Genomic DNA, 13,088 nt, shown 5'->3' with positions numbered 1-13,088 from the left:
TAAACCCCCTGGGAACTTTTGTGGACATGGAAGGAAAAACTTCTGTGGCCAAATCAAACAACTCGATGTTGCCGAAAAATGGGCAAAGTACCAGAGAAAAAAATAAAGGGAGAACCCAACCAAAGTCAAAGCCTAAATGTGACCTAGAGACACGGAAAAAGAAAGGAAACATAGAAGCGGGAAAAAAAAAAACTAAAAAAACAATAAGGGAAGGGAAGAACCTGAATATGGGAAACAAGAAAAAACAGCAAAAAAAAAAAACAAAGCTGAAAAGCACTCAAGCTCTTTCCAAACCAGACTAGTAAGGGGCAGAGAAAAATGGTATCCACTCCCCACCGCGGTTAAAAAAAAAAAAAAAAAGAAGAAGAAGAACTGGCAGTCCCGGAGCTGCTCTCGAGGCAGGTGGGAAGCCACTCATGTATGCACAATGGAGCAAGCCTTTCACTCTACAAGGCTCTTTTCAGCTTGATATAAGCTCCAAACTGGTTACACAGATGTAACAATAGTATGCCTGCTTGCCCTCAGAGAAATAAAACAGAACACTCACTATGTCTTCCTAAGAAGACTTCAGTGTTTGGGGTGGGGAGGAGACTCGGGCTCTTAGGACTTCTGAGATATACATCAGTTCTACTTGTCTCTCTCTTCAAATAAACAGGAGCTAGAGCCAAACAGGCACTCCCAAACTCAACTGAAACCCAGGTAAGAACTGGAGAAGCAGCCCAAGGGGAACTCCCAACTCAAAATAAACAGCAGAAATACTGGTTCAGAAAAAAATCATCCAAGCAACTGGAGCTCAGAATAAAACTGGCTCAGAATAGCAAGCCTCCATAAAAAGAATTGTAACAACCAGTTTTCAGGAGCTGCACAGTTAGCCCATCATCCATCCACTTGGAGACAAATACTGTCTTACTATGAGTGCACAGTGACCTCATAGGTCCATAGGACATATCAAAGAACTACTTTTTTCTGTCTCCACCTGCTAGTCGGTGGACATAACCCACAAGTGGGCTGATCTGGTGGGATAAGGAGTGAGGTTAGTTTTCCTTTTGTTAATTATTTTAAATTTTATGGAACTTGAAGTCTGTTTTTCTTGATGTTTTTATATTATATATGAAAACACATTTTATTTGGAAATCTTTTTATAGAAGATTGACGAAGAGGTACAAATTCAATCCCACTGAAACTCCCCTGCCCCAACAACCACCTTCCCCAGAGTTATACAAAGTTAACTGTCACAGAATGCCTAGCACCCACCTGGGGTTAACTCTACAGCCACCTTGAAGGTCTATCCCCAGCATTGCTAACGCCCACCTGCACCTGGGCATGTGCTCTATACTGCACCTTCCTCCTACCGACTGGGTCCCGCTTGCGCCTTTGGGCTACTCTTCCACTCAAGTTATTCCCTGGTGATTTCTAGGACATTGGGGCCACACTCCCAGGGATGCCACAGTTCCTAGATAGCACTCACAGACCCAAAACACAAACCACCAGGATTCTCAGTCCAAAACATCAGAGCTAATAAACTAATGGATTTATTATCACAGAAATAGAACAGTGGATGATATAGAACAGGTGGAACAACAAGCAACTGAATAAGGATTAAAACATCTAAACAAACACTTTCACTACCTACATAAGTACATAAAGTAATGCCACACTGGGAAAAGACCAAGTGTCCATAGAGCCCAGCATCCTGTCCACGACAGCGGCCAATCCAGGCCAAGGGCACCTGGCAAGCTTCCCAAACGTACATTCTATACATGTTATTCCTGAAATTGTGGATTTTTCCCAAGTCCATTTAGTAGTGGTTTATGGACTTGTCCTTTAGGAAACCATCTAACCCCTTTTTAAACTCTGCCAAGCTAACAGCCTTCACCACGTTCTCCGGCAACGAATTCCAGAGTTTAATTATGCATTGGGTGAAGAAAACTTTTCTCCGATTTGTTTCAAATTTCCTACACTGTAGTTTCATCGCATGCCCCCTAGTCCTAGTATTTTTGGAAAGCGTGAACAGACGCTTCATATCCACCTGTTCCACTCCACTCATTATTTTATATACCTCTATCATGTCTCCCCTCAGCCGTCTCTTCTCCAAGCTGAAAAGCCCTAGCCTCCTTAGTCTTTCTTCATAGGGGAGTCATCCCATCCCCGCTATCATTTTAGTCGCCCTTCGTTGCACCTTTTCCAAATCTACTATATCTTTCTTGAGATGCGGCGACCAGAATTGAACACAATACTCAAGGTGCGGTCGCACCATGGAGTGATACGACATTATAACATCCTCACACCTGTTTTCCATACCTTTCCTAATAATACCCAACATTCTATTCTCTTTCCTAGCCACAGCAGCACACTGAGCAAAAGGTTTCAGTGTATTATCGACGACGACACCCAGATCACTTTCTTGGTCCGTAGCTCCTAATGTGGAACCTTGCATGACGTAGCTATAACTTGGGTTCTTTTTTCCCCACATGCATCACCTTGCACTTGTTCACATTAAACGTCATCTGCCATTTAGCCGCCCAGCCTCCCAGTCTCGTAAGGTCCTTCTGTAATTTTTCACAATCCTGTCGAAAGTTAACGACTTTGAATAACTTTGCGTCATCAGCAAATTTAACTACCTCGCTAGTTACTCCCATCTCTAAATCATTTATAAATATATTAAAAAGCAGCGGTCCTAGCACAGACCCCTGAGGAACCCCACTAACTACCCTTCTCCATTGTGAATACTGCCCATTTAACCCCACTCTCTGTTTCCTATCCTTCAACCACAATAGGACATTTCCTCCTATCCCATGACCCTCCAATTTCCTCTGTAGCCTTTCATGAGGTACCTTGTCAACCGCCTTTTGAAAATCCAGATACACAATATCAACCGGCTCCCCTTTGTCCACTTGTTTGTTTACTCCTTCAAAGAATTGAAGTAAATTGGTCAGGCAAGATTTCCACACACAAAAGCCGTGCTGACTTGGGTCTCAGTAATCCATGTCCTTGGATGTGCTCAGTAATTTTGTTTTTGATAATAGCCTCTACCATTTTCCCCGGCACCGACGTCAGACTCACCGGTCTATAATTTCCTGGATCTCCCCTGGAACCTTTTTTAAAAATCGGCGTTACATTGGCCACCCTCCAATCTTATCCAGGATTAGCTGGCACTGTATGACGATAGTGTGCTCCACCGTGGCTCGTATCTCCGTGGTTGGAGAAGAAGGTGGCGCGTGTCTGTCCGCCATCTTTAATTCACCGTATTTCCCTTTCTCCCTCTCCTTCGCTGGTTTGGACTTCATCTGCTTGCTATTCAATCGCTTTCAGATCAAAATGTATCTAAGAGCAGACAGGGCGCTAAGCCAAATATCCCTGCAACCTCAGAGACTGGCAGCAAACCCTCCAGTGTTCCCCAAAAACCTAAAGACTTTAGGCATAAACGTCCTCGTTTCCAGTGTGGGCGTACAGGATATTTCAAGCGTATTTCCAAGATTATCCCAAGTCTGCACTAAAGAGCATTCCAGTTCCTGCACCAAAGCTGGCAGCTTTCGTGGGTGGCACCAGTCCCACGAAAGAGGCCCATGCAGTTGCTGCAGCACAAACAGTTACTGACAATTCATCAAGCAAGGAAGCAGATGGGTTTCCACAACACTACAGTACCTCAGTAACTGTGAATCAGACCCAGGTAGCTGGGCTTGTGGACACTGGCTCTAGCATGACTGTTACAACCAGAGCTAGTGTCGGAAGATGCTATTCTATCAGGGCGCACTGCAGAGACAGTGCTAGTGAATGGATCCAGAGAGAATGTACCCATTGCTCGAGTATTCCTGGATTGGGGTACCAAGCCTGGATACAGAGAAGTAGGAATAATGAAAAATACCGGTACCAATTCTGTGTGGGACCAACATGGGTCCAATGAACATTACCTTTGATAGCGGAGCATTTCCACTATGGTGACTCGAGTCAGACCAGGGAGGCCCAACAAGCAGAAGCAGCAGAGATCACCTCTCCAGTTCCAGATCCTGAGTCAGTCCAGGTGGGACCAGTGGACCAAGCAACAAGAGGCACTCCAGCGCTTCCAGAAGTACCAGTTCCAGAGGTGACTCGGGCCATGAGTATGGAACAGCCTGACTTAACTAACATACCTATTCATCAGACTGACGATCCTCATTTGTCAGAGTCACTAGAAGAGACGCTTCCAGATATAGGACAAACATGCTTTTCAGGAAGCACAGTGCTAGTAAAGACCGTATCCTACCCCTCCGAAGGGACACCACATTGTCGGGGTGGAGGGGCTTCAGTGTTTCAATGACTCAGAGGGCTGTGCAGTAGGGTTACCCATATCAGACAGGTCTCTGAGGAGAAACCAGACAAAGAGTATCCCAAACTGGAGGATCCGAGATGGCGTTGAGGGAGGACGTACGTTAGTTGAGTTCGCGTTTTATGCCAGAATACCTGAAGACGTAGGCGCGCTCCCCAGAGAATGGGGAACAGAAAAGGTAAAGCTGTGGTGTCATCCTCCTCGAACACGGCTGGGGTTCCCACCACTTCTCAGCCTACTTTGGAGAGATTCGGGGTCATAACGTCGGGGATATCGGTTCCTGCTTCGGGGACCAGCAAGGCTTTATTGCCGAATCTCAGTGGAGAGGGAGTGACTTTGAATCCCCCTGTTGGCACGACCCCTCCAAGACCCGGAAACAGTAACGCTTCGCTATGGAGGTCGACAGTGGAAACGCCCAAAGTGGGTTAGGATTTTCACGCGACCCTAGGAGGTCCTGGCGCAGCATCGACTCCGGATAATAAACCAATTGGGGGATTGGAGAGTGAGTTCTCTCCCCCCCCCCCCCCCCCCCCCCGAAGATATCTGGAGCGGTTTCTGTGGAGAAATTGGACCTGGTGAAGCCAAAAAATGTCATAATGGACGCATTATGAGAAGCGCTGCAGAGTGTGAATAACTTCCTTCTTCAGATGTTTAAAATTTTTCAGGAATAAACATGTGAATTAAAGAATTTATATCAATACTTATCTAACAAAGTGGAAGTCCAACACATAAAAATAGAGACTTTGACTATGGAATTTTTTCTTTTATTGAACTGTTGAAGAAATATTTCTCTGATAATTTGCAAACATTTTCTGATAGCCACCCTCCGGTGTCTAAAGCGATTTATATTTCCCCTAAATAATCTTCTTTATTAGAGAAAAGAGATGTGAACTTCATTGATATTTTGGAAAAGCTATATTACTAGTGACTTTCGCCTTTGATTTAGATAGGAATAATGTTTTGAAATTGTATTTCCGACATATGGTTGATAGTTTTTTGGGTTCAAAGATAAATATATTTCCTGACTTATCAGGGGAATCGCAGACTAGGAGGTGTGAACTCTTGGCTTTTAAGCCAAAGATCATTGCCCTAAGTGGAACCTTCCTAGTGCGATTCCCTTGTAAGTGTTCTATTTCTTTGAATTTTAATAATTACTTATTTGTTGAACCTAAGAAATTACAAGAGTTTGTGGAGTTGAAAGAAGAGATGAAGAACCCTCTGCAGCAACTTCTTTTAGTTACCCTGTACCGGCTGCAATTACAGATTAACCTTCCTCCCTCAGAAAAAGTGAATTGTAAGATTAACCATTTTGAGTTTTTCTTATTTTCTTTGAGATTGTTTTCCTGATCTTGGATCTCCCAGTTGTGGACGATTATGTAATATATATTGGTGGGAGAAAGTGTTTTCTTTTTTAATATTAATTTCTGTTTTCCCTTACATTTATGTGATAAATCTGAATGTAATTAAGCAAAATGATAAAAATAAAAAATAAAAAAAAGACCGTATCCTAAGGAAAAGGGGCTTGTTGTATAGAGAGACTGATCCTGCTGATCCTAATAGGCCCTAGACACCAGGCAAGCAATCTTAGAGTGCCCAGGGCATACAGAGAACAACTTCTACAGATTGCACATGATATTCCACTAGCAGGATATTAGGGGATGACACACACTAGATTGACCCAGAACGTCTATTGGTCAGGAGTATCTTGAGCTGTAGCTGGCTACTGTTGAACCTGTGATGGGTTCCAAAGAGTGGGCAAGGCCCAAGACCACCATTGAGCTCCCCTGAAACCTTTACCTAATATCCGTTAGCCCTTTGAGAGAATAGCTATGGATATAGTGGGGCCTCTAGCTGTCCCTAGCCGGACTAGGAAAAGATATATATTGACAGTGGTGGACTTTGCTACCAGATATCCTGAAGCAGTAGCCTTATCCTCCATATAGTCCGAGAAAATTGTCACTGCCCTGCTAGAAATATTTTCCCGGGTAGGATACTCACGAGAAATACTCTCAGTCCAAGGGACACAATTTATGTCAGAGTTGATCCAGAATCTGTGGGCACACTGTGGAGTGAAATCTGTACATATCACACCATATCACCCTGAAACTAATGGGTTGATGAAGAGATTTAATGGTACATTAAAGCACACGTTAAAGACTTTCACAGAAACAGGAGACTATGATTGCGAGAAATACTTGCTCTACCTACCATTTGCATACAGAGAAGCACCTCAGGGGTCTATAGGGCTCTCCCCATTTGAGTTACTTTATGGCAGGAAGGTGAGAGGGTCCCTTGATCTAATAAGAGAACATTGGGAGGGGAAAGTTGATACCTCAGACACCCCCTGTAATTGAATATCTAGTTAATATGCGGCAGAGATTAGAAGAACTTGTGGGTTTGTCAGATATAACTTGCAGGCAGCCCAGACTAAACAAAAGACCTGGTATGATCATAAGACCCGAAATAGAGCATTTTAGGAAGGCCAGCAGGTACTTGTTTTACTCCCAGTTCATCAGAATAAACTTCAAGCTAATTGGGTGGGACCTTACAAAGTCATGATGCCTGAAAGATACAAATTATGTTACATCTATGGACTCAAGACAGAAAGCAGCATACCTTTCATGTAAATATATTAAAGGTCTATACAAATCATATAGCTATGGTGCTAGCTGTGTGTATCCTACCAGAAGAGTGTCAGGATAGTGAACCCATACCTGACCTTAGAGATATTATCAAAAGGATCCGACACTGAAGAGAGACTATTTAAATGTACAGACTGAAAAAACTTTCAGTCAAAAGAGGAACTAGAACAGGAAACATATACAAGAGACACATTTTGCATGCTCTAAGTATAAGACTTCAGTATGAAAAAGGAGCTAATGCAACACCCGAAAAATAATAAAGAAACTGGAATATATGTGTATAGAATATGGAAAAAGCTGTATCAATAAACATTACAGAATATCAGAAAAACAATGAAAATGGAATAACTTCCATGTCCTGGTTATGACAGTCGCTTCAACCAGGAAGAAAGCTCCACATGAAATGCAAAATTTCACCCAGGAGAGAGACCAGTTTCAAGTACGAAGTGTGAAAGTTTCAGTTTCCGGAAATTATTGTCAAAACAGCACAGAATCCCTTCAGGGAAGAAACTGTTTACATGCACTGAATGTAGAAAAAGCATTACTCAGAAGTCACAGCTAACAAAGCACCAGAGAATACACACAGGAGTAAAACCCTTCACATGTGCCGAGTGTGGTAAAAATTTCTGTCAGAAGATACTCCTCACTATTCACAAAGTGAAGCATGCAGAATTAAAACTGCTAGTATGTACAGAGTGTGGTAAAAAAAAATAATAATAATTCTGTTATAAGCACCGGAACATGAACATGGCAAAGCTGACGGCCTCTCCAGGAAGGAAAAGAGAGAACCGCCTTGACAATGAACTATCAAGACCCAATCAGCAGTCTGTAGAGGCCGCAGTCCAGGGTATCTCTCTTAAGGGGGGGGGGGTGAAGAAACAGTGTATTTTAAGCCTGTAAAATGTATTTGATATTTTCCATAATTTATTATGCTCTGAAGTGTATTCCTCCTATTTGGCCAGAAGGTGTTTCTTTGCTGTAAAGATTTTACAGAGAACTGTTATTTCTTTAGTTTGACACAAACAGGAAGCAAGAAGCAGTATATATTTGAAATCTTGTTGACTGGGCTCTGATTGGAGTTTGAAATTACCCAGTAGCTGTTGCTGATTGTTGCTTCAGTCTTATCCCGGGAGGAAAGAGACAGATCTCTTTCCTGAGGCTCAGTGAATTATATGTCCTGACCTTCCCAGGTACTAGACAGTATACAGATGTTTAGTTAGTATTATACTTGATCCATATTTCAGTTACCTGTTATTGTTTGCTGATTGCACATTTTTTGTTCATTGTTCCAGTGTGACAATAAACCCGTTTAGTTTGTTGACTCTGCTGTATGGACTGAAAGAATCCTGGTGGTCTGTGTGTTGGGTCTGCAAGTGCTTTCTAGGAACTGTGGGACCACTAGGAGTGTGGCTCCAGTAACCTAGAAATCACTGAGAATAACTGGAGAGCAGGCGAGTCGCCCAGAGGCGGTTGTGACCCAGTCGGTGGAAGGAAACTGCTAGTGTACAGCACAAGCGGCAGGTGCAGGCAGACCTGAGTTGTGCTGGGGATAGACCCTCTAAGTGGCTGCGGGGTAACCCCAGGCAGGTGGATAGGCATTTCGTGACAATGAGTATAGAACAAGTACCTCAAAAGGAAGAGGTATGGACAGCAATGATGTCCCTTGTCTGACCACTCCTTTTTATTTTTCAGTGGAAGTACTGGCTACAGGAAAAAGCAGAATCGTGCTGCTATTTGGGATTCCACCAGGTACTTGTGACCTGGATTAGCAACTGTTGGAAACAAGATAAAGTGTTAGACTGGCCATCAATTTAACCCAGTAGTAGTAGTATAGCTATCCTTATGTTCTTAGGAGATTCACACCCCCCCTCAAAAGAAAGAATTCAGTAACCTCAGGTTAAGCTACACCAAGGCATGCTAATCATGAATTACATTCCTCAAGTAGTGGAAACCCCAAAAGGTTTTGACTGCCAAGGAGAATACCCTTTAAAAAAAAAATAATTATATCTACCTTTATACCTACACCAATGCTCAGTGCTACAATCCAGTCATGTTAAAACAGTTCTTCATATGTATATATAGACGGAGAGGGGACAGCAGAACATTTTTGCTTGGTAGGGTAAAACAAGGAAGCCGCCTCAAACCTCCCCCTCCCCCCATATCTCCCTGTGCGATACAAAAAACTGGCAGTGCCAATTGGCACCTGTGGCCTATCCCATTCTGCTACCCACACGACAACAAAATGGAAGGGGAAAAGCCCTCTTACCTCTTTTTCAAACAGTTCTCTCGATTCTCCTGAGGCGTTTCTTATGCTCCCTCTGCCCTGGCCCAAGAGGGCAGTTAATGGGATCTGCTTAGACTCTCTCAATGGCAGACGCTCCAGCTCCAACCATTTCTTCTCAATTTCTTCATTCAGCTTTTGTCTCTGCTCCCCTGAGAGGGAGGAATTCATTAAACTACAGTCCCCCACCTTTCTGAGAAGATCACCCCATGCTTCGTCCTGTTTGGTTCCCCCAGTGACAGGGCCCTCAAACCACTTGCGCCTCTCCTCCGAACGGATCCCTTGCTCCCGTTCCAACTCTTCCAACTTGCTTGAGCTGTCTGGGGCTCGCAAGGCTGTTCGGGAACGCTGGGAGTTTTCCTGACTCAAGGGTCCCTGTTGTAACGGAGCCAGCTCCACATAACTGAACGGTGTCTGGCGTTGGCTTGGTGAGTCCAACTTCTTGTTTGCATTCCGGGTGATGACCTCTGACCCCGGAGGCAGCCGTGGCTCCTCTGATCTAACCAGAACCTTCTGAGAGCTGTAACTTCGGAATGAGTTTTCTTTGTTACTGTCAGACAGCCTAGAACCAAAACAAAGATGCACATATGAGATGAAGATGAGGCGGCCAATGAAGGGGAAGGGGGGGGGGGGGAGAGGAGAGAGTAGAAAACGAACATCAATGGGCAGCACCTGGGAAACATGAGGGCAGAAAGCAAGAGAATGGCAGACATGGCATAAGATATCCAGCACCAGGAAATCCAGGCCTAAGGACAGCTCTGGATGCTCTCTCCAAAGACTTAGTCTGAAGGAAAAGAATTCACGGAAAACAGACAATCTGTAAATGCTGCTCCTAGCAGAAGAATCTATTTAGGAATACTAACTGTTGGACCATTATTCACGTCAGCATCCTGCTTCTGCAAACCATCCACCACCTAGCATTTGTGAAGCTCTAGTCACCTTTTGCAAGTTCACTCTTAATGATTTTCTTTTCCCTTAAAATGTTGTAAATTTCTGCATCGACCTGCTGACAAAGCGAATGCTACATACCTGTAGAAGGTATTCTCCGAGGACAGCAAGCTGATTGTTCTCACTGATGGGTGACGTCCACGGCAGCCCCTCCAATCGGAATCTTCACTAGCAAAGTCCTTTGCTAGCCCTTGCGCGCCCGCGCGCACCGCGCATGCGTGGCCGTCTTCCCGCCCGAAACCGGCTCGAGCCGGCCAGTCTCGTATGTAGCAAAAGAGAAACAAGGGAAGACTCAACTCCAAAGGGGAGGCGGGCGGGTTTGTGAGAACAATCAGCCTGCTGTCCTCGGAGAATACCTTCTACAGGTATGTAGCATTCGCTTTCTCCGAGGACAAGCAGGCTGCTTGTTCTCACTGATGGGGTATCCCTAGCCCCCAGGCTCACTCAAAACAACAACCATGGTCAATTGGGCCTCGCAACGGCGAGGACATAACTGAGATTGACCTAAAAAATTTACCAACTAACTGAGAGTGTAGCCTGGAACAGAACAAACAGGGCCCTCGGGGGGTGGAGTTGGATCCTAAAGCCCAAACAGGTTCTGAAGAACTGACTGCCCGAACCGACTGTCGCGTCGGGTATCCTGCTGCAGGCAGTAATGAGATGTGAATGTGTGGACAGATGACCACGTCGCAGCTTTGCAAATTTCTTCAATAGAGGCTGACTTCAAGTGGGCTACCGACGCAGCCATGGCTCTAACATTATGAGCCGTGACATGACCCTCAAGAGTCAGCCCCGCCTGGGCGTAAGTGAAGGAAATGCAATCTGCTAGCCAATTGGATATGGTGCGTTTCCCTACAGCCACTCCCCTCCTATTGGGATCAAAAGAAACAAACAATTGGGCGGACTGTCTGTTGGGCTGTGTCCGCTCCAGGTAGAAGGCCAATGCTCTCTTGCAGTCCAATGTGTGCAGCTGACGTTCAGCAGGGCAGGAATGAGGACGGGGAAAAAATGTTGGCAAGACAATTGACTGGTTCAGATGGAACTCCGACACGACCTTTGGCAAGAACTTAGGGTGAGTGCGGAGGACTACTCTGTTATGATGAAATTTAGTGTAAGGGGCCTGGGCTACCAGGGCCTGAAGCTCACTGACTCTACGAGCTGAAGTAACTGCCACCAAGAAAATGACCTTCCAGGTCAAGTACTTCAGATGGCAGGAATCCAGTGGCTCAAAAGGAGGTTTCATCAGCTGGGTGAGAACGACATTGAGATCCCATGACACTGTAGGAGGCTTGACAGGGGGCTTTGACAAAAGCAAACCTCTCATGAAGCGAACAACTAAAGGCTGTCCCGAGATCGGCTTACCTTCCACACGGTAATGGTATGCACTGATTGCACTAAGGTGAACCCTTACAGAGTTGGTCTTGAGACCAGACTCAGACAAGTGCAGAAGGTATTCAAGCAGGGTCTGTGTAGGACAAGAGCGAGGATCTAAGGCCTTGCTGTCACACCAGACGGCAAACCTCCTCCATAGAAAGAAGTAACTCCTCTTAGTGGAATCTTTCCTGGAAGCAAGCAAGATACGGGAGACACCCTCTGACAGACCCAAAGAGGCAAAGTCTACGCTCTCAACATCCAGGCCGTGAGAGCCAGGGACCGGAGGCTGGGATGCAGAAGAGCCCCTTCGTCCTGTGTGATGAGGGTCGGAAAACACTCCAATCTCCACGGTTCTTCGGAGGACAACTCCAGAAGAAGAGGGAACCAGATTTGACGGAGCAATCAGAATCATGGTGCCTCGGTCTTGCTTGAGTTTCAACAAAGTCTTCCCCACCAGAGGAATGGGAGGATAAGCATACAGCAGGCCCTCCCCCCCAAAACAGGAGGAAGGCATCCGATGCCAGTCTGCCGGGGGCCTGAAGCCTGGAACAGAACTGAGGGACTTTGTGGTTTGCTCGAGATGCGAAGAGATCCACCAAGGGGGTGCCCCACGCTTGGAAGATCTGGCGCACCACTCGGGAGTTGAGCGACCACTCGTGAGGTTGCATAATCCTGCTCAGTCTGTCGGCCAGACTGTTGTTTACGCCTGCCAGATATGTGGCTTGGAGCACCATGCCGTGACGGCGAGCCCAGAGCCACATGCTGACGGCTTCCTGACACAGGGGGCGAGATCCGGTGCCCCCCTGCTTGTTGACATAGTACATGGCAACCTGGTTGTCTGACTGAATTTGGATAATTTGGTGGGACAGCCGATCTCTGAAAGCCTTCAGAGCGTTCCAGATCGCTCGCAACTCCAGAAGATTGATCTGTAGATCGCGTTCCTGGAGGGACCAGCTTCCTTGGGTGTGAAGCCCATCGACATGAGCTCCCCATCCCAGGAGAGACGCATCCGTGGTCAGCACTTTTTGTGGCTGAGGAATTTGGAAAGGACGTCCCAGAGTCAAATTGGACCAAATCGTCCACCAATACAGGGATTCGAGAAAACTCGTGGACAGGTGGATCACGTCTTCTAGATCCCCAGCAGCCTGAAACCACTGAGAAGCTAGGGTCCATTGAGCAGATCTCATGTGAAGGCGGGCCATGGGAGTCACATGAACTGTGGAGGCCATGTGGCCCAGCAATCTCAACATCTGCCGAGCTGTGATCTGCTGGGACGCTCGCACCCGCGAGACGAGGGACAGCAAGTTGTTGGCTCTCGCCTCTGGGAGATAGGCGCGAGCCGTCCGAGAATCCAGCAGAGCTCCTATGAATTCGAGTCTCTGTGCTGGAAGAAGATGGGACTTTGGGTAATTTATCACAAACCCCAGTAGCTCCAGGAGGCGAATAGTCATCTGCATGGACTGCAGGGCTCCTGTCTTGGACGTGTTCTTCACCAGCCAATCGTCGAGATATGGGAACACGTGCACCCCCAGCCTGC

General features: G+C 45.9%; 1 protein-coding gene across 3 annotated transcripts in view; it reads right to left on the bottom strand.

Annotated features, from left to right (window-relative positions):
* Window positions 1-13,088, bottom strand: part of TRIOBP (TRIO and F-actin binding protein) — a 199,991-nt gene that overhangs the window by 165,262 nt on the left and 21,641 nt on the right. For all 3 annotated transcript variants that reach the window (XM_030207982.1, XM_030207974.1, XM_030207993.1), the window contains exon 6: window positions 9,215-9,791. In XM_030207982.1, the coding sequence (XP_030063842.1) occupies window positions 9,215-9,791 (577 nt within the window). The remainder of the gene's footprint in view (window positions 1-9,214; window positions 9,792-13,088) is intronic.

Source organism: Microcaecilia unicolor, chromosome 1, assembly GCF_901765095.1.
Source record: "Microcaecilia unicolor chromosome 1, aMicUni1.1, whole genome shotgun sequence".
Classification (NCBI taxonomy): Eukaryota; Metazoa; Chordata; class Amphibia; order Gymnophiona; family Siphonopidae; genus Microcaecilia; species Microcaecilia unicolor.
Note: the sequence above shows the minus strand (reverse complement) of the source record. Positions and strands in the feature narration are given on the sequence as shown.